Consider the following 27,905-nt stretch of genomic DNA (forward strand, 5'->3'; position numbering starts at 1 on the left):
CTTGTTTTGGAAATGGGTCAGAATACGTGAAAGAAACACGCAACTCAGGATCTGTGCTTCTTCTGGAGAGCCACCTGGAGAATATGAGAAGAAAATTTGGCTCTGTGTTTATTAAAATGCATAATCTATAAATATATACTATACAGAGACAAACAAACATTTGTACCTATATCTAATTGTGTGTGTGTGTGTGTACGCGCGTGTGTGTGTGTGGTTATGTAGTACTGGCCCAATTCTTGTCCTGCAGCATGTGTTCCACTGAACATTGAGGCCTAGATTCACAAACAAACTCGGGTTTGTGTGTACTCGTCTATGAGGGGGCCAATCCTGTGGGCGAAGTCTGAGCATGCTTACCAGATCAGGCCCCGCAGGCGAGTTAGATTGAGGAATGCCTACCTTCGACCAGCTCATGCATCACTCTGAAGCTTAGGCAGCCAGACACCTGGCATGGGAATACAGTGCGCATGCGCAGAAGCAGCAACATAGGCATCTACAGAACTTCTACTGCAAAACTTTAAGAGCTAAGCAAGTTTAAGCACCTACAGTGTTTGGCAATTTTGTGATTCTCAGCAGGGCCTGATTCTGGGATTTAGGTTCCTAATGTGGCAGTTAGGTGCCTAACCCCTTTTGTGAATCTAGCTCTGAACCTCTATAACAAAAAAATATATTCTCTTTCTATTGGACACAGGGAATTTTAAAAGACCACCAATGTAGTGGTTAACACTGTAGAGGAAATACACACAGACACACACACATTCTATTCTATATAGGTTTTTACCCACAGACCATGTGATTTATGTAACTGACAAACACAGAACTGATTATAAATGTTCACAAAGAGATGTTTTCAAATGACCTGCTGACCAACAATAATTTGTTGAAGAAACTGATGAAAAATTCTGAATAGGAACTTAAATTTCACAATCTCTTATGTAAGCAGAAAAAAGGCAAAATTTGTAATAAGTAATAGCACTAAAATAAAAATAACTTTTCAACACAGTTAGTAAACATGTTTACCAAGTAACTTTTCTATACATAATGATAAGGATTATAGGAAACTACCTAATCACAAAGGACTGACTTAAGGTAGTATAGCAAACTTAACTCTGAATTTCCTAGCATTTATCAATTTAAAGCTGATTACTTTTGTTTCTTGAGCTTGGGATGTGTGTGCATGTGTGTAAATATATACATACATGTATCCATGAAGAAGGACTAGGAGCGTTTCAGCAATCCAATAGTATATAATGTCCTGTAAATAATTTACATTAGTGATTCTAAATATATCAGTTTTCCACAAAAGGATATGCCATTTTCATAGTACACCAATTAAGGCCAAGAGGAATTAGAATTCCTCATGTGATATAACATGAGGCTAAAAGAGATTGATGACTTTAAACATGAGGTTATTCTGCATTTCAAATATGGAATTTTATCATCATAGCCATCTTTATACAAACAGCTTGAAGGTGGTGACAGAATCCAGGCCTAAAATTGGAACAAATATTTTACCCATTGTAAAATAAAGTGAGTATACAGGCTACAATCTAGTCCATGCCGTATTTAGATAACAGTACTTATTCAGATGCTGACATTTTGAAATCATAATTTATAATATTACTAAAAAAACTGGGCTTGAAGATTAAAGGACATCTAAAGAGGTCTTTCCGAATAACTAACCTCTCATGAGGTCCCACCTTTGTCCCACAGACAAGGAGTTTTTCTTATTTCTTCAGTTAGAGCAGAATGATACCCAGAAATGGTAATGAAAATGGATTAGAAGACATAGTGGTTGACACAAGTCAGAATGAAAAAATGTAACACTATTAATAAAGTGTGTGTGAATGTGTGTCTGTATTTGTGCATGAGGTGTGTGTCTATATTAATATTTCTGTGTCTGTCGTGTGCTGTGTGTGTCTTGGGGGCCTATTGGATAGGGCCCAAATCCTGCAGGGCATATTGGAGCAAAACGCACGTTGGGAGTTTTGCCTGAGAAAGGACAGGATTAGGATTTAAGATTTTGGCCTTGTGTGTAAGAAAGAAAGATGCACACTGTGTGACTGTGCATGTGTGTGTGTTGTTCATGCTGTAGGTGTTTACATCTGCATCTATGTGTGTATCCACTTCTATGTTTTGCGTGTGTTTCTGTTTCAATATTGCAGGCAGGAATGGGAAAATCTGAGCAAGGTGGCACCCGAAGTTTTCCCTTTCTGATTTGATGTGTTGAAGACGGCCTTCCATCCGCATTACAGCTCTGATAAACATATTTCAGCCAGAATGTGAGACAATACCTAGCCCAAAGTGAATCAGACTCTGCAGACTTTTGTCATGCATTTCCAAAGGGGATGGATGAGGTGGGGGACCATGAAGATGATTAACAGGTGACAGAAATGGCCCAACTTACAAAAAAGAGAAAGAGAGAGAGAGCCCTCAATAGTGATTTGATGAAGTGTCTGACATATAGATTCCTTCTGTCCCCACATTCAAGATTAACTGCAATGATTGTTTTTAACCAACAGCCTCACTTGCAATAGTTCTGGTATCTTGCCCAAACCTGCTCAAATACTTAAAACTCCAAGGTTATATGTTTAGCACAGGATTTTGGCAAAACGCTGGAGAAGTGCATACTTTGAACTGGAGGTAGTCTTAAAAAACAGTTTCTTGATTTTCAATTATGTGTTTATCCACTGAACCAGAACTTGATTTTTGTAAATCCTTACACCCGTAATTTCTTGATCGCCTCCTAATGCACCAGCCAGCTTCTTGAAACCAGGCTATTTACAAACAGTTCATACTGGTGTATTCCTGCAATCCTAAAATATGCATTGTAAATAGCTTACATAGCCCCATCAGTGACCACAGATTACTGGGATGAAATGCCCCAGAAAAATCTTTGAGAACATAGTGCTTTCTCCTATTGCAATGGCTATTGCTTTTTTGTTTGTTTGCATACACTAATAAAAGGAGGTTTAAACTGATGCAGTTTGAGATTTCATAGTTTATTTTCTCAGCAAATTATGGGTGAAATGGTATATTTATTTCCAGGCTCTTGCAGAGAAATTCTGTGATGCCACCATCATTCAACCTTCTCAGTCTCCCTAATATTTTAAATACACCTTCATTCTTTGGCATAGGGTAGTTAGATGATTTGGAAATCTCTCATGATGAGGATTACTCCTTGTGACTTTCACTTACTACAAAAAATAAGTCCTAAATGAAAATTAAAACACATCTCCTCAAACCCTTTTGGGATAAAGATCTGACCCTCCAGTGCTAGATAATTAACAGCACTGTTGTTTCCGTCACTGTTACACTAGCTGTGGTATTTTAAAGCGTCTATTAAAAATTAATTTCTTTATTTTGTTGGAGGCCCATCACCCGATCATGTGATGCCCTGTCATGTTTCTATCCTTCCTACTCATATTCGAGTTATGCCATCAAGCTAATATATTGTGACTGCTCTTCTCTCTTGTGACAAAGCCTTGCAGCTGCCTCCAAATCAATAGATGTCAAAGAAATATGAAAACAATCATGACAGAGAACTTAAATCCTGGCTAGAGTCTGCATAATAAAAAATGTGCTTCTGTTCTCAAGGCAGCGGATTAATTTATCCTAAAGTTTAGTCAAATTTTATTCCGGTACCTTTTTCCCAGCAGATAGAGCTACATCTGTTGGGTTTGTAATGTAATTTGTAATTACTGCCCTTCATGTGGTCCAATGCCTTGAACCATCTTTAATTAAAAGCATAATTAAGGGAAGATCTAAAGAAAGACAATTACCAGATGGTCTTTTTTTTTCTTTCTTTCTTTTTTTTCTTTTTTAGAAACAGTTAGTTGTGTTGAGGATGTATACTGGGCCATTTCTGATTTGGATTAAAAGACAGGCTGCCTACTACACAATCTGCAAAACCAGAGAGAGAGAGAGAGAGTCAGATCTTTTGCATTCTGTGCAAAAACACCATCTAATATTATGAGGATCAAAAAAAAATCGTATTCTGCAATGTGTAAGCTGTATGGTTAACACTCATTCAGCAAGGAACTTATTCTGACTTCTTTCCATGTCATTACTAAAATAAAGCCTATGTAATAGTTTGAGTTCTTAATTCTATCCACCATCTGTAATAGAGACATCTTGCCATTCCTTTCTTATTTAGGGAATTACATGTATTTATATAACACCCTCTTGTTGTAATAAAGAAGGTAGTCACTGAGTTAAGGAACAATGGTTTGAACTTTGCCTTTCTTTAAATGTATATGAAGTCCTCCCCAAACGGGGCAAATCAGTCATCAAAATAATCACTCAAAATGTACACATCTGAGCTTTCAAGATCTATGTAGCAAATACCCAGCTTCTCCATTTGTAGCTGCTGCAAACTGAACTAAGATGCATTTGCCAACTAAATTAAATAGGATGCACTTTATTCTAGGGACGCTGCGGAGCTCTTACTCAAATGTAAATGAATTTGAACACAGGAGGGATATTTTCACGTGTGGAATATTATCTCCACGGGACTCGAAGAGGCTTGAGCATCAATCACTCAACTTTGGCAGCTATGTCTAGAATATTTTTTGTTGTTGTTTTGCTTTTACTAATAGGTTAATCACATTTCAGTCGAGGTCAGGATCGAAGCTTCAGACAGCAACTCTCTGTAGACCCCAGTACGTCAGAACTGAGTTCTTTTTTTTTTTTTTTTAATTTCCTCCCAGAATATGCACCATAATCTGGGACTGATAGGCAACAGTCACTCTTCATTTGCATCTACACCTTGAAGTTTCAGAGGAGACCATTACTGGGGAAGGAAGGGGAAAAACAATACCAAAAAATATGAATAATGCATCGCAGTACAGAATTATGTATTAACACAAAATTTCTAGGGGAAGCTGGGCATAAAACAAACTCAAGCAATGGTATAATGTAAATTAAATTTTTGTTGTATTGCTAAGATTTCATTATTCGACTGTTCATATTCAAAGTACTGCAGCAATGAATTGTAATCATTTCAATTATCTTCAAGATACTTTCTTTAGGACACAAGTTGTCAAAGATAAAAAAGTACATTCCTGCTGCTCCATGGATCCATTTTCCAGACGGTTTGTCGTTCTTGCTGCATGATTTAGTTTGGGCTTTTTTGCATACTTGGATTCTCTTACATTTACTCCCATGTAAGCAGCAAGCCTCCATCTCCTTATAATGCATATCGACAAAATTGGTGTCGAATTCATCAGACGCGAGTGGGGCTGACGCCTCTCCATTGCATTTTTGTTGCTTTCATGTTTAATTAACTTTGAACAACAAATCTTTTTATCATTATTCCTGCTACTTTTTTGTCTCCTTTTCTGGAATATTTCAGAGCCAATTAGTTAACAAAAATCTGTTTGCGCTGGGAGGAAACTCAGAGGGGTAAAGATCAGAAGAGTCTGACACTTTTTCCTAAGAAGTAGCGCAGAAGACTTCTAACGAAGGAACTCTCTCCTTTATTGCAATCTCGCAAATATTGTTTTCTTCTTGCTAATCTCGGTTGATTTGTAATTTAGCTCCGCTCCCCACGCAGCAATCGATTAGTTTTCTTTAACCATAGACCAAATAACACTCAAATGCCTTTTTACTGCCCTGGCGTTATTTATTTAAGTAGCCGTTCGAAACCACATATATGTTTATTCCAGTTTCTTACAAGAATATTGCCCTTCAGATTTTATTATAGTGATTTTTTTTCTTATATAGACGGTTTCCGAATAAAAGAGCACACTGCTCTCCATTAGTCATAGCTAGAGAGTTTACTTTTAGGCCTTTACTGCATTAAAAATAAAGCTTCAAAAGGACAATTCACCATCCACAGAAATTATATTTGTGAAATGTCCTTTTTGTCGAAGCTTTTAACACCTTCTCATAACGAATCATTTGTTCTTTTCTTTTTAATTTTGATAGACAATTAGCCATCCAATATACACCAGTTGACTGTAACCGAGCATTAAACTAGCCTTTATTTAACGCTAATTTAGCATAGCTGCTTTGTTTAACTTTGCCATATAAGAACCAGGTTTTGTAGCAAAAATAGGTGTAATTTTATGTGGGGATTCATTTCTTTTGGCCCTCTACACAGCAAGCCCTCTCCTCTTTGTAAACCATTCTGCTGGGCAGGAACACCATTTCCTAGTGCCTAGCACCTGGAGTCTGGGAAAAAATTAGCATTGATATAGATTTAGTTGAAATGTAATCTCTTAAATCTGTCCAAGATTCGGGGAGATAATTACACTTTCACTCAATTGCCAGGGGTCAGCGTCTCCGTGGACCTGAGGAGTTGATTTACTAACAATAGTGTTACATAAAAAATGGTGTTTGAGATTATAATGTTAATAGATGCAGTCACTGGGGAGAGCAGGCAGGCTAAAACTAATTCGATGGAACTTATTTTTTTTTTTTCTTTAGAAGGATTCAAATAACTTCCAGCATTTAATTTAGAGGAATGAGTTTGGTAGTAATTACAGCAAATGGAAAGGTCGCTTTAGAATATTAGCTATTTTTGTTAAATTGGGACTTGATTTTTCTTTCAAAAATGGCTACAGAGACATATATCTATATCTATCTAGAGAGAGAGAGACTCTCTTGCCATTTGTTTCCTCTAGACCGAAATAAAACTAACTCTGATGAAAGAAACCGAAATAAAAAATGAATGCTCCCTAAGAGAAGTATTGTATGGTTTAGCTAATTACAGATGTTAACTGGGCCTGTAACGATTCAGGTTCCTTGGCTTGCAATTATCTGAAGTGTGACACTCTCTCTGCTAAAGAATCTTATTATTTTGGATTTTAACATAGAAGTTCTATTCTGCCCTGGAAATTGTGAGAAGATGAAGTAATAAATGACTCACATATAGCCCTGGTCTGATCTAGCATAAGGATACAAACAATTTGAATGTGCAGTGCATCAATTATTTGCACAAGAGACGCATGGGTCTAGTAGTTCCCTTAAAGATCGAAGTCAAATATTTTATACAAACACTACAGATCCCTTTGTGTTCTTTATTTCTTCTACTGGTGGCTAAAGACCTGAGCAGGTTTAAATGCAGTGTCCCGGGCTTTCCCAGGTAAAGTTTGCAAATTGATCAGGGTTAATGTTTGGCCATTTTCGTTGACAAAATTGTCAGATTCTATAAAGAGTTTAGTTTAACAAGATATTTAATTGATTGTTGGGAGGAGGGGGCTAAAATTTGCCTATCAGGCTAGAAAATACAATTTGTCCCAGAAATTACTTTAAAATGTAGTTAAGTAACCGATCAGCCTAATCCCTGGGTACTTCTCATTTCTGTCAAGTTATAAAAACCCAAAGCAAACACTTTAGAAGGGTGGATATAACAAGTTTTTGTGCCACAAAAAAGCTCTATACTAATCAGCTTTAAACCAAATGAAATTTCAGCTACCATTATGCTTCCAACACCCAATATGGGGATGGTACAGCAGCCAGCCTCAAAGCTTTCAAAATCCAGTGTACGTTTGATAGTGTTCTCCTTTCGGGAACACACTATAATTCTTTTAGAATGGGCTGTAAATACTAAAATACCAGGAAAATGGCTCCAGGCCTAGCTAAACTAAATGAGCATTTTGACATTTGTAGAGAGTATCTGGTGACGGTGCAAACCGAAAGGCTGCATATATTTTATATATTTATATATATAAAATAATATATAGTTTTACATATGATATAAAACTATATATTATTCTGTTCACTCTGACATTTAAGACTAATTTTTCCCCTAATAAATCGGAACAACTGTTTATAGGCATCTGACATTAAAATATTTTCTTCATATCAGACTGTCCTGTGTGATGCTTATAGGTCATAATGCAAACCAGAGGTATCTGATTGCAAGAAGCACTCTCTCTTTCAGTCCTATCAGAAAGATAAATAACCCCATGGAGCTGTTTCGATGGGGGGAGGTTTAAAAGGAATAATGCATAACCCCACTACAATTGCTTCACTGTATATATATCCATCCTGAAGTTACACTGAACCTACATCTCACCTGCTTATACACACAAAAACAAATCAAGGGCGTGAACTTTTCTACATACACACTGACACATACGAAGTGGTTCGCTCTACAAGTTCGCGCGATGTCTTATCGATCAAAGTGCTGCACGTGCACCCATGTAGATCGCCTCTGTCCACAAATATCCTCCAGGAGCAATAAATTCATATCAATTACCTATAAGACAAACCACAAATGGTCGTGTTGTCAGTACGTGCCAAGTTGAAGGAGATTTATAACCTGACAACTGGCACGCTACAAAGCAACTAAATACCTGTATGGTTCAGACAACACACCACATGAAAGATGCAATTACAGGGTCACCCTGGATCCTTTGCATTTAAAGCGTGGGGTTTCTTTTCTCAAGCTGCGCCCACATTCAGTCCCCAACGCAGTGTCCTGTCTAAATAGCAAGAAACAGGTCTTTGTATACTGCTTACACTGTCCAGCACCCCGAGCTGGCACAGTGAGTTGGGTGGCTAGTAAGCAGGAAAATATGAATTGTTCTGCTTAGTAAAGTGGATGGCCTTTCTTGAAATACTGAGCGCCTCATTGGGTCGGGAGGGGAAACTGTCCTCACAGTTATGCAAAGCCAAAATAGGGGAGGCTTCTGAGGTACAGACCCACAGTACCATACTGTCATAGCGAAGGGATCTGCAGCCGTTCAGAAACCTGTGACAGGTTAAAACAGCCCTGACCAGGAATAAAAGCGAAGGCACTTGTGTGCCTCTGTAACCCACCGCGTGTTCGTGAAGAGCGCTCCGCGGCTGTTGTCAGGCCAACAGACGAGGCAGAAGCTAAGCAGTACGTTTATTTAGTCTAGTTCTCAAAAACTTCTGCTGGGGTGCGGTGGGCGCCTGCCCTTTTGCCACCTGCAATCAGGCCAGTCAGGAGGGCTTTTGTCAGAGCGTTTTTACCCATCAAAGCACGCTCTTTCTCTCCAGAACAAACTGCATTTATGCCTGAACCCTTCCATGAGCCTCATAATGGGATGGGAGAAAGCGATTAGACTTGTGTGGTTACATAACATCAGCCATTGAAGCTGTGTCCGGCGAAGTCGGCAGAGTCATTCAAACTTCAGATATGTTTAAATACTCCCCATCCACCAACCGCCCCGCACACCTGCTAGTTTATACCCTAATGAGGAATGAATTAAGTTGTGAGTCATTTCCCTAAGAGCTCACCTAGCTGGTTACCGCAGGTAGTAAAACACGGTTTGTATTAGGAAGACTGATACTGAAGTTACTGAGATGTTTCCCTGGCACGGGTGATTTGGTGACATCTATCGATTGCTTTGCTGTCCCTGTGAGCGCAGAGCTGCAGAGCAAAGCAAATGCCAAACAATATTGGAGCCCTCCAAAGATTTGAAGTTTATGTTTTAAGTCCTCCTTGTCTTATATGTAACAGCAATATATATGTTAATTGAAAACTTCTGAATTTAAAAAGGTTGTGACAAGTTATAATTTGTCTTGTCAATATCTGGGATCCTTGTTTAGCTCTTTAGTTTTGTCTGCTGTTCTTGTCTGTCAGCTAACAGCTTGCCTAACACGCTGGCTTCCTCTCTTATGGCACGGAAATGACAAATGTGCTGTTTTATCCATACAATTTATTTCATTATTGTTGCCAGCACGAAGCATCACAATCAATCATAAGGAAGTCCAGTTGGCAGGTGTCAATCTTGGTATGTTTTTGTACGTCTCAGTCTATATTTAATCCAATTACAAGGGTCATGGAGTAAGTGCAAATCCCCTTGTTACAACTCACATCTTATTCAAGATTTAAAGTAAAAAGTCAACTTGATCACATGGGCGCTTTGGGGGAGCTCCGATACCTTGTGAAACTTCACACACACAACCACAGACAACGAACCAACCACACACACACACACACACACATTTACATTATGCAGCGATAGCTTTTTATTAAAGAGTGACTGAGGGTCGGGGGGTTATTTTTGTTTTGTTTTTTTGTTTTTATGAGCGTTTGTGTGCAAATGAAGTATCTTGTTATTTCGCTAAAGGAGAGCGAGGCTGTAATGACGGGAGATCTTTCCGCTCATTGCCCTTTCAAATACAATTGTAGATCGAACTCAGCCTTGTCACGTTGAGGAAAAGTGAATTTCTAACATCCAGGACGTGCCTGTCGACTTTCAGCGAATTGCATCCAATCACCCCCAGGGAATTCAGCTAATGTCTCAGGCTAAAACCGGGATGAGGGGAGAAAAACAAATCAAACATTGTCCAGAGTTACGCTTATTATGAAAATGTTTTAAAGGAGAGAAAAGGGAAATAATTCGAGACAATCCTGAATAAACTTTTAGACAAATTAATATCATTAGGAGTCGTCGGGAAGAAAGGGGGGAAACCCAGACACAAAGTTAGGATATATTTTTCTACCTTGAGCATAAGAACTTTTAAAATCTTGCTCTTTTTTTATGAGAAGACAAGGCGTACAGCGTTGCAAATAATAGACCTATTATATAGTCATCTACGTCGGGATTTCTTATGATGGCAAATATTATCTTTGCTAAATGTCTGTCTTTTGGACGCTTCAGTTCACAGAAGTCTCTTTCGGCATCTTGAATTAAACCACACAAATACACACGCAAAAAGTCTTGCTAAAACAAGTTTAGGATTTGGAGAGGGGTTTTTTTTAATGATGTAACGTATTGGTTATATTATATTAGTCTTGTTTGTTGTCCACCTTACAGAAATAGAGACAGAATTCTTTATCAGGCTGAATGGAAGCCCTTTAGGTGAGATTCTATATATAACGTGGTGAAATAACTCAGATGTCTAGATATTAACACAGACACAAGCCATTTTAATAATATTTTAAGTATTTTTTCTTTGAAAACACTGGATTATCCATATTCTATTGAACTGCAAGAAAACTGAATGTACAGGATAAAAACATCAAATTACATTTCTAAATCATTCAACGTTTAAATGTAATCTTGTATGGAAAAGATAAATATCAGACAATCTGAACAAACGTGTCGTGGAAAACACCGATTGGTAGGAAAAGCCAGCTACGTACACAAAGTATTTAAAAACACATACCTTGGACAAGGGTAATAGATCCCAGCTAAAGTGCTAGTCAAGTGTCTCTTTCCTTGAAAGCCAAGCCACATTTCTACTCGCAATATTTTTCCCCCTGTTCTACAAGGTTTCCTTTGGTTTTTACCGTTTATTGTAGCTAGTCTTGGACCCTGCAGTCTGTGCAATGCCACAGTAAACAAATTGTTCTGATGTGCTTATTATTATTGCTCAAGTTCTGCTTGGATAGAGAATTAAAGCTCATTATTACAGTGTGTGTTGAGAATTGCTCAATCTATGTGAACACAGGGGTTTGGGGCATCCTTAAAAAAACTCCTTCATATCTCTGTATAAATCAAATATGTATAATGCTTATAAATTTGTAACACATTATTGTATCTCTGCCTGCATCCGATTCAGAGTGGCTTCACAGCTTTCAAGTATTCTGCACATCAGAACACTGAACAGCCAACGCTTTCATTGGAAGGCTACTTTTTCCTCCCTCCATCCAAGCTCTGTTCCCTCGTTAGCAGTATATGGCATGTGAATTTCTGCACAGTTTTATTATAAAGGGATTTCGACTACTTCTCGTTGGGGGCCTCTCACAACCCAGGTGAAGGGTTTAGACCCAACGAGCACAACTAGATATAAGAGAGGCTTTGCGGTTTTCTAAGGCACAATTATCTGCCTGAGAAAAACCTGACAAAAACATTTCCATTTAGGGTGATGACTATGATCACTTGCTGCAGTTGTTTTTCAGTCTGCTGGGTTTTTAAACTCGCTGGGTTTCATGACAGGTAGTGAGATACACTGTTATTTCAGACATAATAGTACGGTTATTCCGCCACCGCCGGCACCCACCCTTTGTTTGCAATGGTTAAAAAATCGTGGTTTAAACAGGCCACCTACAAGTGCCATGGATTCAGTCGTGGGGCTGAGCATCCCAGGTCGCTGTGCACTATGAGCTGCAGAGGGACTGGGATTATCCTCAGCTAAAATGCGTGAGAGAAAAACGTGTAAATGAAACAGCCACGGGATACAGCCCGGAACGCGGCGTTATGCTCAGAAACCCACTGCCGTCCACCCCCGAACTCCGCGGCCGTGGGACAGATTGCTGTTGACAGATTGACTTTCCAGCTTTACTTTGCAGCCCTAAATACTGCGGTGATCGTAAAGCCAAACACGGACTCTGCTCCCAGCTTACCCCCTTCCTTCCTTTCCTTTTTTAGCTCTAAAAAGGCAAATAGAGCAACGCTCTGGTGTTGGCTAGGGGACTGTTTGTCTGCCTATACGGAGGGCCTGGCCAAGCAGACTTGGCTTCACGCCTGATCGGTTTCTGGAGAGCTGCGCAGTTTGGAGAGAAGGGAAGGCAGCACCTGGCCCTGCTTTAGGAGCCATCTCCTTTTATTGACAGCCAGATAAGCAGGCGGGAGCCGTGGTGTTTCCAGTGCTTCCTTCAAGAACCCTGCTGGGTTGCAGGGATCCGGAGTCCCTTAATAGCAACGACTCCAAACAATCAGTGAAACACCTTCCTGACAGCCCGCTCCCAGCCTCGCCTTTCAACCAGAGCAGCATTAGCCACTCGCTACCTTGCAGAAGAAGGGCGCTTGCCCCTCTGCCCGGTGGAAAGGTGAGCAAACAGACCAAGGAGCGAAGGTGGAGCCCTCCAAATAAAAATTACATTGTTTGTTAACGTGCACCAAAAGCCTTCAGATGCAGAGCAACATTTGGCACGGTCGAGAACAGCAGATTGGTGAATGTTCCCCCCGCCGCCTCCCACACACGCATCCTATAAATGTTGTCCCAACACTTAGCATGCGACCACTCATTTTCCAGGGTGTTCTCTCCGCTCAACACAACAGTGAGCGAATCCTTATGCCAGTGCATAGGAAGGGAAAGAGGCTTCACAATTCCTAACTCCCAAACAGTTGTAAATGTCATCAAAATATTGGCTTTTGGAAAACAAGGACGATCAGCAAAGAAACCTAATTCAAACTGGCAAAAAAAAAAAAAAAAAAAAAAAAAGACCCTCCCTAGCCCAAGGGTAAGTCTATATATTGTAACCAATATACCGATATCCTTGTTCCAGTGGGATAGATCCAATACAGGAATATATTCTGCAAAACTAGTCACTGAAAACCGATTACAAAGATACTGTCCAGAGGTCAAATATACATAATATTTTGTTAGTTAGAGAGGGAGTTTAGTGAAGAGAATGTGGGTGCTCTGTAATTAAAAAAAATCCCTTTCCAAAACTACTTCCAATTTAACTAGAACTCTCAGACAAATCAAAGACAGAATGCGGGTTCCTGGAACATTTAAGTTCAGTTCAATCAAACTATCGACTAGGGTGTACCTCTTTTCTGATAAATTATTTACCTCGACAAGTATGTGCAAATAATGGTCTCTCTGTCTTTAATGGGACAGAATGCAGATAAGAGAAAAACCTAGTGGGATAAGTACAAATAAGGCTCTCTGGGTAACTAAGGAGCATTTTTGTCCTTTCTTCAGGATTTCAAGTAAAATACGTGACGAGGTTATCTACAAAAGCTATTTTAATAAGACGAGTATTGATTACTGTAGTTTCTCCAATAGCCAATTGATGGCAAGAGAAACTGCCCAACACTGTGACATGTAGAACAAGTCAATTTCACCATTACCCATAAACTTTAATACATTTTAATATTTAGGGTAAGACAAGAACCACACCTGTATTCTGCAGAAGTAATCGTTCATCATTTCCCAGTCCCTGCTAATGAAGTTAGACATTGTGTTTGTGGAGTACGATCTCTGTTCTCCCAAAAAGTTTAAGAATTACATTACAACCGATTTAGCCGTTTGAACCTAGTTTTTAAAGACGAACTGAAAGGTAGATATACACAGCAAGCAGTTCCTGCTAGTAAAAGTTCTCGAAGGGCGATTGGTATATCTTATAAACCTTTGGAAGAAATTGGTCTCCCTTCTCAATCCTTCTCACCTGAGTATTAAACAGTGCATTTATGATCAATTTTTTTAAAAAATTCAAGGGAAAAGTCAAAACTCAGCATGAATTTCTTCTTTTAAAATAGTTAACATGTATTGGCATCCAGTTTGATAACAAATCGACCCATTTTTGACTTAACTTTACAGACATGTATTTTTAGATGGCGTCCTACTGCTTAGTAAGAATTGTTTGGATATAGGAGTGTATAATCTTATTCCGACACTGCAATAATCCAGGTAGCCAACCACAAGTAACATTTTTATTTTCTACCTGACTGGACCTATTCAGTAAACAGAATCCGAGAAGCAATATAGCATCAATGTATTTTTATTGGTAACTGGGTGACTGGATATTTTATGATCTATGCAGTAGGGTCAATCCGAAAGTAGGGTAAAGTTACCTTTAAGTTTGGACAGTTTGGGCTGCCTCGCTCTACCTATTAGTTCACAAGAGTCTGATAGTTGGCATCACAACTTCTGCTTTGAAACAGGCTGTGTCATAATTAAAACCTCAGGAGGAAGGTTTGTGTCTGCGATAAGAAGGCAAGCGTTCCTCTTTGAGAAAGATGGGGGACGGGGAGGATGGGCGCAGTAACCACATAAGATTAGAAGGTGAGACAGACCGAAACGACGGGGAAAGGATGCAGAAGGTTGAACTTGCATATTCGAAAGTCTGGCCACTCTTCTATAGCTAGCTTTTCTCTCAGTAACGTCTCTACACCACCGCTACTAAAGACAGCTGTATGAACCCACCTAAATGGTATTTTACAGTGTAATATATAATGTCATATTTGCCTTACAATCTGGAAATGTAAGGATAAACAACTGTGACTGGTAGGCGTTGACATTTCCATAGAATAACAGTTCCTTAAAATACACTGGATTTAGGAGGAGCATACAGTGTGGGAAAGATTTTAGGCCCTATATGCTGTTATCTAAAATTTCTTATTAGCTGAGCTCTAACTACTGTCCTCCGTGACGTCACCGCGGCAGCCCAGCCAATGAGGGAGGCGCTGGCGTTGATATTAAGGGAAAGTTAGTGCAAAGCGAGACACCCTCTTTTTTATTGTCATTGACATTTAAACTGTGTGGCAGATTCTTATGTAGAAATTGGCGATCAAACCTGCCAGTTACCTACTATCGGCAATTTAATAGTGTGGGAATCGGCAGGTCAGGTTCATCTGTCTGCACTCTCTGTAACAGGTAACATTATGCTCCTTTTATACATTCATTTTCAGTGCCACCGGTTTGCTCTTAAAATAATAATTCGACCCGCTCTCTCTCTCCTTTGCTGAATTCTTTGCCTGTTTTGATGTGAGCTTTGTTCGTGTTTATCTGATTGTCTTAGAAATGGGCCAAGTATAGGAACTTCTTTAAAGCTCTGCTATTCTCTGGTGCTAGGATCAGTGCCTATCAGCTGGCCTGAGCGTGGAGTCTAACATATTTGGGGTGAGGACTTCTGCAAGTATTAATTGCTGCTTGAAAACATGGTCACTTCTAGTGCAATTCAGTTAATCGTATAGGTTTTATCTTATATATATGTGTGTGTGTGTTTTCTCACCTTTTGTGTAATTTTTTGTAATATATATATACATATTACAAAAACCCTATACAACGGGTGGGAAAAAAGTATCTTATGATAGCTTCAGCTTGAACAATTATCTCGCCTGTTTGGAAACAGCGGCTAGAATTAGTGTGAAAGTTTCTACCGTTTGGAAAGTGTTGATACTTGAACTACCGAACGGTATAAATATTTGATTCGGTTCTCAGAGTTCAGATAGAAATGAAAGAATGCGGTTCACATAGTTTGGTAGCATTTTAAATCCCCCGACCGTGTGATCTGAGCTTTACTTAGGAAGACCTAATAATTAACGATTTCCATTGAGGTAGAACGAGGGGGATTCAAGTTACAGTGTTCCGTCACACCCTGCTCTCGCAGCAAGGCACTAAGGCAGGCTGTGGTCAAAGCAAAGGGAATCTGCTGCACAATTCGCAGCGCGGGGGGGACATTGACGAGTTTGATAAGTTACAGTGTACAGTGAAGTAAATCTTGAAACCTTAGAAATTGCTGACTGATTCTCAAACCTACCCGCGTCCTATGCCATGCGTGCGGATTGAAATGTATTTCATGCACATTCTATCCAGGTGTAGAGATACGTACAACCTTTCTCAGACAGGCTATGCATATATATGCGTGTATATACGTGCATGCACATATGCATACAGAAAGACACCTTGCTATTTCCTTACACATCTAATCTAATGAGCTAACACGGGACGTGTTTAAAGTTTCAGCATAGAAAAAAAAAAGTTTCCACACTACTGCTGTAAGTGAACTGAAAGATTTTGGTTTGGGTTTTTGGTAGTTTTTTTGGGGTGGGCGGCGAGGGGAGATTAAAGGTTCAGCAACATTTTCAAACCCACACACTGAAGCGCAGTTTTATTTGGAAATGCGAGCTAAAAGTGGTCTAGCTGGAGGCGGGGGGAGGGGGGGACTAGGTTGCACATTTTAAATGTTTCGTCTTTTTGCCGTGGCGTCTAGTTCCCTTGCTTTATAGTTTCGAGATCTGATTAGTAATTGTTTCTGAGGTTTAGCCACTTTGTTTATAGTGAATTCGGGAGTTCACAGAATTCTGTAGACTATCTGAATGGAAACATACCCTAATCTCACAAGCAGGATCTTGCCTTGATAACTTCAGCTACGTATATTAAATAGGGGTGATAGTGAAAGGAAAAAAAAAACCTCTACTATAGAAAAGTGCACTATGCTATAGTGATCATTCTTCCGTTAAAAAAAAACACAAATGTAAATCCGGAAACACAATTTACCTACCCTTCCTCTTTCCCTAATATTCCTTAAAGTACTTTAGCAAGAAGGTTCACGATAATCCCTCACTCTAATACACCGGTAAATGGACATTCTCCTTCAGTAATAAATCAAACACCATCCATCTCAGATCCTCCTCCCTAATTAGAGATGTTTATTGGAGATTGTGTTTATCCAGCTGTCATGCCGAGAAAAAGCTGTGACATAATTACCTCTGACCAGATAGTCTTTTATATGCATATCTCATTGACATATAATGCAATCGGTTTGCATTAAAAATGACAAGATCAAATGTTGATTTTACCAGGTGTAATAATATTTCTGATTATTACATTAATAGAAATTCATCTTTCAGACGGTCCAGAGTCTAGTAACGGATCGTGAAATTAAAACTTGTAAGCATTAATTTAATGATGACATCAAATAATGGTGAGGGCGAAGAAATATGGGAAGTTACTGTAATAAATAAAAACTACTTATTTTTTAAAAAAAGCTAATTAATCTCTAATTAAATAAAATGCTTTATATCAACCAAAGAGAAATCCATACCATTTTCATATTGCCACCGATTCCACAGATTTACGTTTTGCTTCCAATCCAAAAGGCCAATCTATATCTAGAACCAATTGTCTTGACTTTAATCTCTATTTAAAATTAATAATCTCACTCTTAAAATGTGCATCTAACTGCGGGGAATAAGATCTTGATTCATTTAGTTTCCTAGTTTTGCCAGCATGTGTGTAGACATCCGTGTGTGTCACTGTTAGGCAGTGATGATAAGCTAAGAATTACTCTGTAATTGAAAATATATTTTTGGGGAAAACTGGTTTTACAAATATCAAGAGTGGAGGCTTTTGATCCTTTCTGCTGCCTGTGTTCTCCAGTCGCTAATAAAACTCACATTGAGCTCCTTAGTGACTTGATTAACAGGCAGATTAACTGTTACGGGGGGGGGGGGGGGGGTTGAACAGCTTGTCCCAATCAATAGCATTTAAAAAGCCCGTCAGGATGCACTTAGGTCTTTTCTTTTTTTTTTTTTTAAATAGGCTTTTCTAGCAAGTCCGTTTGCACGACATTTTTCACATATAGAATCAAAGGCTATCCCGTATGGAAACATGTGTGTTCGTCTTCCAGATTCAGAGACTGCAGAATGACTTCGTTAGGGTCCAGAAATACGTTTTTATTCTTGTACACAAAGCTGTGCTTTATGCAAAAGGCCAACATAAAAGAGGTTAAATCGATTCCAAACTTTTTGCAGATTGTTTATAAACTAGAAAGCTCCACTTAACTCAATGTCCTGTGCATTATAGGTTTCAAACACTGTTCCTATATATACAAATAGGCATTAAGTGTCCCGAAGGCAGAAGCACTGTAGTCTAACACGTCAGGATTTGTGTATCTCTTCAGTTTTAGACTGAACTGGACAAGAGGACTTTAAGCATTTTTCTGGGTATTAAAAAAAGGTAGTTTGCAACCCAGATATTAATACAACAAGACGATACAGGAGCACTCAACTCAGCAATTCCTGCTCTTAACGCTTAGCAATAGACTAAAAAGGGAGCAAAATACTGGGTCTTAACTCAAATCAATAGATACGCTTCAGATCATGGGATCATGTAAAACAATGACAAATTATTTTAGTCACATTTCTGTTTACCTTTCCAGAGAAAATAAATGTTCTTACCTTGTTTTGATTAATGGACGTGAAAGCAAAAAGATTACAGGACAAAAAAATTAAAATGAGTAATTACAATAGTAATTTTGGAGGTATTTTAAACAATATTCTCAAGCCATGGTTGAGTCCATGCTCCGAACAACTGGAATCACTGGACATTTATGCTGTTTATAGTACTAACGCAAAAGTGATTTATTTTATCCGAAACATATTAGGTGGTTAAAGGTGTCTTTTAAAAAGCTCTAACTTTTGTAGAAAATGTGGGGCGGGGGGAAGGGAGTCTTCTGGAAAGCTGTAACGCAAAATTCCTTAGATCAGTGTTTATTTTAGTTTTACCCTCTCGATCATTAACAAAATTAACAGAACGTTTTTGAAAAGTCACATCTGGCTGTACTAGAAACGGAAGACAATATACCGAAACTGTCCCAAATCAGCAACCTAGGAGCTGTCCGGGACTGCCAACCCTCTGGAAAGGGTAAGTGTGTGCGGAGAGGTCCATTTGGTAACAACAAGGTGCGTTTGCTGAGGAAATCTCTCTAAATCCTGCGTTCTGCTGCTGCGGTTCTAAGTGCTGGACTGATCTAGGTAAAGTGCTTGCCTTCAACGGAACCCGCTAAACTCCCTCCAGATATTTTTGCCCTGGACAAGAGAGATTGTGGGTGAATCTCAACGTTTTCCTCAGCTCTTCTCGAACCCTAAAGCAAACTGCTACTAATCGCAATCACCACAAAGCTACAAAGAATCACTCGTCACCCTGATATGGAATATTGATGGCCATTCCTACCAATGGTTCATCGATTTGCATTTTCCTTGCTGGATTGGGGAAAAAAAGTAACAACAAAAAACTGCTTGGATTAAAGATCAAGTGCAAACCAGATGCTTTGCATACTGCCCCGTTTCATGCCTAACCCGTAGGAAGCGTTTGCTTTTGTAAACCCCTCCTGGACTGAAAAAAAAAAGCCCCTTCTTAAAACCTGAACAACTAGAGGCGCGTTTACAGGCAGCTGGAGTTAAAATGGCGTCCTTAGAGTTGTGCCTCAACTTTGCGGGGACTTCCTTGTCTTTACATTTTAGAGCAGGTACATTTCAGATAATCCTGGCGTGTCACGGTGAGTCAAAAGGGAGCAGGGTTTCCTCGCCAGGGGCTGCCTGCGAGCGGTGCACTCCCTGCAGGGGAAGGCGCTCAGGGCAGGAGTGGCTCTAAATTGGACATTCTTGGGACTGGCACACACAGACTAACTCTCTCTCTCCTTCTCTCTCTGGCTCACATACGGGCGCGCGCGCGCGCACACACACACACACACACACACACACACACGTTCTCTCTCTCCCCCCCCCCCCCACTTTCTCTCTCTCTCTCTCTCTCTCTGATCCTCTCTTTTATTTCTTCCAACTTTTTTTTTTGGTGGGAGGGGGTCGCTTCTGATGCTCCTTTCCCCCATGTCCTGCTAAATCAGAAGCAGTGTGGCTGTTTCTCAAGACCTCCTCCGCCCCCCCCCTCAGTCCCAGAATGACGTCAGTTTCCCTCCCCTCCTGATTTTTTTTAGGGGGGGTTAAAAGTTTTTTTGGGAGGGGATACAAAGTCCACTGCGCCCTAGGGAAAATAGCAACAAGATTACGGCTTCTTTATTCTGGAGACGAAGCCTAAGAAGGTGCTAATCCAAAGGATGGCTAATTGAGGGGTTGTAAAAATGATATTTGCCTGAAGTTCCGGACAAAGTATTTTTTTCTCCCCCTCTCCCCCCCCCCCATACCCTGTGGACGAGAGTTTAAAAAAAATCCTTGGTTAGAGAGGGAGAGAGAGAGAGAGAAGCGAGGAGTCGGCGGACTTCACTCCAGAAAAGGACTAGATCCCAGTTTTTAAAATCCCCTTGGAGCCTCCCAGATTTGTCGCTCTTACAAACAGAAGCCTACTTCTCCTCCCTCCAGAATGCGAGCGGAGGGGACTCGCAGCTTGGGAGAGCAATAGCTACCAGGGTCTTTTCGGGACAATTTGCCAAGTTGTCTCGCAAGCAGCAGCAGCACTCTGGGGAAGGACACAAGCAGGACATTGGTTTGTATTTTCTTTTAATTTCCCTTTTGCCTCTTGCAAAGATCTCCTTTGTGCACTTGAAATCAGGTTTATCCACATAGAGAGGAGTTTCCTGTACATAGGTTAATGCGGCGTCTTCTTAACGGCTTCCTATTCTGATGGCTTGGGGGTGGAGGGGGGAGAAATACAGAGGACGCCAAGTGTTGAGAGTAGAGAGATTTCTACAATGTGGTCAGTAATTGTACATGTACTACCCCGCCCTCGGTCTTAGAGCTGGGCACACCTGAGTGCCAGTTTTGGGAAAGCACCTTTGTTAAATATATTCCACCCAGTAACTAAGATTCTATTGCTCCTACCTTACCTTCCAAGGAGATCGTATGGACACACAAAATGCTCACCTTTCCATCACTATAGTCGGCTCCGTTTTTATGAATATGCATGACTAAGAAAAAATGCAGATTGACTTAGGCCTGAACTATTGCAACTGCATGTCAATGACTTGGCCAGGCAAACGGTGCATTTCCAAGAGCAGCACAGATCTCCTTTCTTCCATCATCTTACATGTCCTGTGTTATTTACTGGCGTTGCAGTGTTGGATGAAACTCCCCAAAGAGTTGGAATGGGGTTGGGGGAGGGAATCCCCCAGCCCGGTGTCTGCAGCAGAGTTTTTCCAGGCTCCCTGATTGCAGAACTGAAGGCAGATCTCCTTCCCCTTTACACTGTGAGCCAAAGAAAAGAGTTTTGCTCAGCTAAATCCCGAATTCAAAGAGGAGACCTAGGAGAAACTCCTTGTTGAAACCCCTGCCTTCCAAAAAATGCACATTAGAGATAATCAGCATCAAGGCAAATTGGCATAAGAGGAAATGGGGGGAGGAAAAAACCCAGAGGAAAAGCCAGTAGTCTCTTAAGAGCCCATTTTGTGCTATTAGGAGCTGTGGCAGCTTCTCTGCAGGACTGGAGATGACAGTGCATGACGGCCGGGCAGCCCATTATCCAGCTCCTATTGAGGCGTCCTTTCACTCACATGCAAACTCCTTGGCAGAGTCGTTTGTCTCCTCATTGTACTTTATGTAAGAATGCAATGGTTGTCAGGGCTCTTATTCAATTTCAAGATACTTTATTGATGAGCTTTGACTTTTAGCACTTTTCACATGTCAAGAGAAGTCAAGTGTATGCGGCTACGACTTCATTTTATGCTTTGCGCGTTCATGCTCTTCACTTTTCCTCATCGAAGCTTGGATTTTTTTCCCCTTGTCCCCCGCATCCCCTCCTTTTTTGTGCTGACTGTTCCGCCCCCCCTCCTCGGACCACTCGCCATAAACGATCGGGACACCCTGAGCTCAGACTGGTGCTCCCAGTGTAACCTTAAATGCATGCGCTGGGGGGTTGCTTTAGAGTTTACTGAGGTGTGTCTTAATAGTCCGGCATTCAACAAATGTACTTGTGGTGTGTGGTCAGAGCAGCAAAGTCATTTACTTACTTTCCCCCTTGATTTTCTGGCAGCTACTCAAGGGGCGCTGCCTTTGCAAAACAAAAACAAACAAAAAACAAAAAACACCAACACCTCCGTGGAAAAGGGAACAAAGCTGGGTGCAACGCACATCTCTAGCATTGCGGCTCACACACACACACACACACACACACACACACACACACACACACACACACCATTGGGGATATTTCCACACATACCCCCATGGTGTCTTAAAAAAACCCAGCAGCTCTTAGTCAACAAATGGCACGTGGAAGTTTGTGAGTGTTTGGTAAAGGACTCTTCAGGGCCTTTCACAAGAGCCCTCAATACACAAAGTGAATTGTGTATTTGCTCTGCACTTTCCAGGCTGGGAAGAGCCTTCCCTCTCCATCACGTTTGGAGAAAGAAAGAAAGGAAGGGGGGGGGGACTGTAAAACTTGGATAGCTCTAGGCAATTCACAGTTTACAAAGCCCCTGTCTCCCAAATATTTATGTCTTTACCATTTGAATGTTATTTTTTTCTTATCTCTATTGTCTGATGGGAGCTAACTGTTTAAATGCAAATTGATCTCTTTTTTTCAGCCCTCCCTCCCGCGCACACGCACACACACACACATAGAGTCTCCCCCAAAACATAAAAAACCTAGGTCGTATTGGAAAGCAATGTGCTCTTTTTTTCCAAGACACATTATTTATTTACTGCAGTCCCTAATTTGAATGGGGGAGGGGAAAGTAGAGTGTATGTTTTAGTTGGGAAAAGACAGGGGGGTAGTGAAGATAAAGTCCGGACAGCTCCGATGGCTTTCAGACGCTATTTGGGAAAAAAAATTCCCAACATCAACGTTGTCCAAAAGACAAAACTGCAGATAAAATGACTCTTCACTAATAATCTGCCCAGCGCCTCTGAGCGCAGGGATGATAGAAGGGAAGAGGAAAAATCTATGCGAGGAGCAAAAAACAAGTGCATTCATATTCAAACAAATGGGCCAATTGAACCAGCCACTGTGACTGAGCATCCAATCGGCAGCTGGGAGCAATGGCGTTGCTTTGCATAAAGCAATATTTTGTGTGGGAGAGAGCAGAGCATTTGCATGTGTGGAGTGATTAGTGGGTTTGAAAAGCGAGCCCTGGCTCAGCCTCATTTCCCGCTCTGGTTAAGGCGCAGGGAGGAAGTGTTTTGCTGGAAGATGATGACAGAGGTCAGGCTTTGCTAATGGGCCAGTGAAGAGCAGTGGAGGCGAGGCAGAGACCAGGCACACATACATTAATACACTTGAACCATCACCAATCAGCATAGGTGTGCTCTGTCTCTCTCTCCCTACTCCACTCACACACTCTTTATCTCTCACTCTCCAGTCACTGACAGCCCATTTTATTGTCAATCTCTGTCTCCTTCCCAGGAATTCAAGATCACACAACCAGCAGCTTCAGTGGAGAAAAACTATTTTACTGGCAACTCTTTTTAAAGCACCATCATTTCAAATCAGTGCGCTCTTAAACTATTGACAGGAGCTTTGACAACAAGACAGGATGCCTCATAAAGGTGAGTCTGCTCATTTCTTCTCCCCACTTCTCCCTTCATTTCATTTTAATATTTAGACAGCTCTCTCTCTCATCCCCCACTTGCATTCCGGGAGAGCTTCCCGGGGAACTTTCCAGTCCCGAAGCTCACAAACTTTCTGCTTTCACTTTAACCCATGTCCTCTGGAAAAGCTAAAGCATCTGACTTGGAAATCAAGCCAAAACGAGCAGCAAGCAGCAGCAGCAGCTCCAATGTATTTGCTGGACAGAGCGATCACAAATGCTTGTATTGCCGTTCATAGCACCCCCACTTGCCAAAGCCATGGCTGGGGAAATGTGTTCTGATCACTGGCTAATCTTTGTACACACAGCGCTCACACACCCGAAATATACCTTGCTCCTGACCCTTCCCTACGCTCCTTTTTGTTGCTGTTGTTATGTCTATTACGAAAGGGAAGTGACTCCTCGGCGATCCTCGCCAGTTGTTTTCTAGGGGGTAGCCGGGCGGATCCAAGATCCGTGTCCTTTGCTTTGTGCTTCCCACAGCCAGTGTCATGGGAAAAAAAAGTCTTATTTAGGGAACACTCGCCTATAATTGTAATGCTTACTCACCACCAGAACAGATTAGAAGGGGGAGAGAGAGGGAGAAAGAAAGGGAGAGAGAACGAGAAAGGGAGACCGAGAGAGGTGGGGGAAAAAAGTCACATTCTAGGCCAAGTCAATTCTCAGTAGTTGTATCCGGGAAGCTCTGAGTAGAGCTGAAGGATTGTCAGTTTCAATCAAGCAGCCGGGAGATCTCACCGAACTTGTCCATAATACCAAGAAGAACTTTCCAACTTACAGATCACACGAGGCAAACAGTCAGTAAAGTGCAGTCTGAAAAGCCCCTAGTGCCAATAGCCTCTCGGAGATCCCAGTCTCTTCAGTATTTGGCTTTTCTCAGAAGAGTACTATTAGCATTCTCATACCATCAACCTGCGATCAATATTCCTTTTCAACAAGTTTCTGGCCGGGGAAATCATTTTTTTAAGGAACACGATTTTTATTTTTATTTTAATTTAATCTCATTTATTCTGCAAGAACCGCTTACTTTTCCTTTGTAATCCAGGAGGGTCTCAGATACCCAAAACAGTCAAGTAATTTTTAAAAGTTGCAAACTCTTCGCCGTGCATAAGATTTGATTACATAAGCGCAACAATAAACTTGATTCTTCTCCTTTCACAAGTGCAATTAGAAAAGCTGGATTTGAATTTAACCTTGTAACGCTTTGTTGTTGGGTGTTAAATCGACTCGTAGACCATTAATAATTTCTAGAAAGTTTTAAAACAAAGTTTCCCGCATGATTAAATGTACCTGGCAGATGCTTCTTTGGGGGTAACCCCCCCCCCCCACAATATAATGGATGAGAAAAGTGCCTGCATTTTATCCATCTTTATAGACATAAAATAATAATTGTGGTCTTTGACAATAAATTTTTATAGCTGGTGACCTTTACAAATGTCTAAACGCAAATTGATTCATTTTAATCTTTGTCTTATTTGACCTGTGAATGTAAAATTTTGTCATCTTAATAGCTAATTATGTTTTCAGTGGGGGGAAAAATCCCAACCACGATCAGATTATATCAGGATTTTGAGATTAAAAAACGATTTGCAGATTAGGCCTGGCCTATTGAGATTGATTCCTAGGGCACGGCAAATTTAATTAAATTCATTACTTTAAAGCTAACTGTATTCTGATTTATAAATGCCTATGTGTAGATCTACATATCCACACTTATAAAATCCAGCAAAAATAGGTTATGCTATGGGAAAGCGATTTTATTATCAGACTGCTTCCGGGTGCTGTTTGACTTTTCTTGTTTTTGTTTTGCTAAATGTTGCTGGTTACTTAGGTCATTAGCGAGTTTCCAAGGAAAATGCAGAATCGCATCTCTCTTTCTTCTAACCTCCTTAGTGAAGTACTTGACTACCCTGTTCCTGACATATAAAATGTATTTTGAAAAAAAATCCCTCTATTATCATTTCTAGGATACGTGCAGGCAGAACTATGGTTGGAAGTATAACAATAGCATTCTGAATTTCTTCTTTAACCCCGTATTCTCCATGCTTATGAGTTGTGCATTAAATATGTGAGCAAATTCTGTCTGAGGAACTGGATTTTCTGTTCGGTGAATGTATATGCAGACGTGTTTAGTGTATTAAAGGGATGGTTCCACGTTCAGTTAAGCTAAAGGAGATATTGCCACGTCTCCATTGAAGTACAGTGCAGCTTGCTCCGTTGCTAATCAGGTAGTTCTCCAAAGAGCAGTAAATATTTACTAGTTGAAGTCTTCACGCTGCGAGAAAGTACTTGTTTGATGTTTATTTTTATGGATTTAAGATTACTAAAAGCTATTTAATAAATTATACCATGGCTAGTCCTGAATAGGGAAACGTGCCTCTTTGAATTCTCCATCATATGCAGGAAGAGTAAAATTAATATTCATTATAGCCGCAAAAGAAAGAGAATGAGTATTTTTAGGTTTAAAAAAAAGGGAGAGAAAATGAAGGCTGCGACTATTTCATTATTTTACCTCCTCTTTTTTTCCCGCAAACCTCTTGAATGGGCTCTTTATTGTAATTGTCTCTCCCCAATTGAGCACCCCACTGAGCTGTTGTATCTTTTTACAACCCCTAACAACTCACACCAGTAACACAATTACCTCCAGATATTTATAACGAGAAATTACTTTTCCATTTTCACCCGCAAGGGTTTAAACTAAATAAATAAACGACCATATAAATAAATACATGGAAACAGGCGATTGGGGTTGTCCAGGCTCTGGGTCAAGGCAGGCACTAATGAAGGGAGTAAGGGCTTGTTTCTCTGCTCTTTGTAAGTTGGAGGGTTGTTGGTACGTTTAGTTGGGAAGCTGTGCTGCCGGTTAAGGAGACTGGGTTTCTGCACTCTGGGTTTGGGTAGAGGAGCAGAATGGAAGCCATTGTTCACATTCTGTAGGCTTTGTTTAACAGTTCTCACCCCCTCCTGTTCTTACTTTTTAAAGCACTGAGGCGAGGTAGACAGCGTGTGTCACAGTACAGTGAAAAAGGGGAAGATCTAAAGACCAAAAAAGAAGTTAATCACAATAAGGGGAGTTTTGGGGGTTCTTTGTAAGGGGGGAGTTGTTAGTGCCACTAAAAAAACAACAACTCATAGCCTTACTCCGACCACGTCAAACCATACTTGTTTTAAATAGAACAACTTCAAAGATGCAGAGTTCCAAAGTGTAAAAATGATCTAAATAAGCCTCGTTTAGAAGTGTACATTCAAAAATATCCAGATTCTGATAAAAAATCCTATCACTCCACTTCTAACACTAAAAAGAGCACAGACCCACGCCGCTCCCTTCGTTAAATAACACCGGTTCTGTGTGTAAATACAGGCACGAAAAGTGTCAGAGTCCAGAACTATTTAGACTGGAATGGGAGCTACAATCTACTAGTACTTCTGAAGGCTTAAAACTTTGATTATTATTTTTGTAAGTGTTTCAAATCTCAGCCCTCCAGCCCCGTGCTGCATCCTACTGTGAGGTTGCGCTGTGATATAGCATACATTAAAAAGTATATTTCCACACCATTAATATACTTTTTTTGCTTTGTCCTAGAGGGAAGACTTTAACTAGTGACACGCAGATGTGTGAGTCCCTAAATTGTATGAGAGGACAGTCCACCCAGATTTCAGGCAAGTTTAAAAACATAACTTCGGGTTTTTTTTCTTCTCCCCACCCCCCTCCTGCAATAGACCTGTTAATAAGGATTATTTAAAAAAATAATAATAACAATCTGAGGCAATAGACCACTTGCATGCAATTTTTAAATATTTGGAGGTTATTTTTATTTATTTATTTTGCCTTGGGCTGTAAAAAGTTAAAACCTTTAAATTAATTGGAGAAAACGTCTGAATATAACAAAATAAGCCTTTGAGACATTAACATATCTACAATTTAAATGTGTGTGCTACCCTCCCCTGATTAACGCATATTTTATTACTAATAGAACACTATAAGCGAGCCACGTGGGATACTGCTCTATCAATTCAACATGCAGAACAGTAAGTGATTCTTTGTACATTTCAACTTCCGAATGACTCCAGAGTGTAGAGTGGAGGGATATGTGGGGAGGGCGGTGTAAATTTTTGTAGAAAAAGTAGAGTCGGTTTCTTTTAAGAGGGGAAGGAATAAAGTCAGGAAGTTTGTTGTGGTCGGCAGTGGCTTCGTTTTGAGTTTTTATTATTGTGTTGCTTTTGTGAAGCTGTGTTTCAATAGATCTGGGAGCAGAATTGTCTTATA

At 40.3% G+C, this 27,905-nt stretch overlaps 2 protein-coding genes across 25 annotated transcripts in view; one reads left to right on the plus strand and one right to left on the minus strand.

Annotated features, from left to right (window-relative positions):
- LOC135983075 (uncharacterized) overlaps positions 1-27,905 on the minus strand; it is a 123,223-nt gene that overhangs the window by 54,050 nt on the left and 41,268 nt on the right. The window lies entirely within an intron of this gene.
- Positions 15,097-27,905, plus strand: part of PAX6 (paired box 6) — a 31,199-nt gene continuing 18,390 nt past the window's right edge. For 5 of the 24 annotated variants that reach the window (XM_042849090.2, XM_042849093.2, XM_042849096.2 and 2 more), the window contains exons 1-4: positions 23,212-23,351; positions 23,455-23,597; positions 27,222-27,298; positions 27,613-27,667. In XM_042849090.2, the coding sequence (XP_042705024.1) occupies positions 27,658-27,667 (10 nt within the window). In that variant the 5' untranslated portion in view covers positions 23,212-23,351; positions 23,455-23,597; positions 27,222-27,298; positions 27,613-27,657. Of the gene's footprint in view, positions 15,250-19,126; positions 20,602-23,134; positions 23,352-23,443; positions 23,598-27,221; positions 27,299-27,612; positions 27,668-27,905 lie in introns of those variants that run through there. The other 19 variants (XM_065592483.1, XM_065592487.1, XM_065592499.1 and 16 more) reach the window with 14 other exon arrangements.

Source organism: Chrysemys picta, chromosome 4 (assembly GCF_011386835.1).
Source record: "Chrysemys picta bellii isolate R12L10 chromosome 4, ASM1138683v2, whole genome shotgun sequence".
NCBI lineage: Eukaryota > Metazoa > Chordata > Testudines > Emydidae > Chrysemys > Chrysemys picta.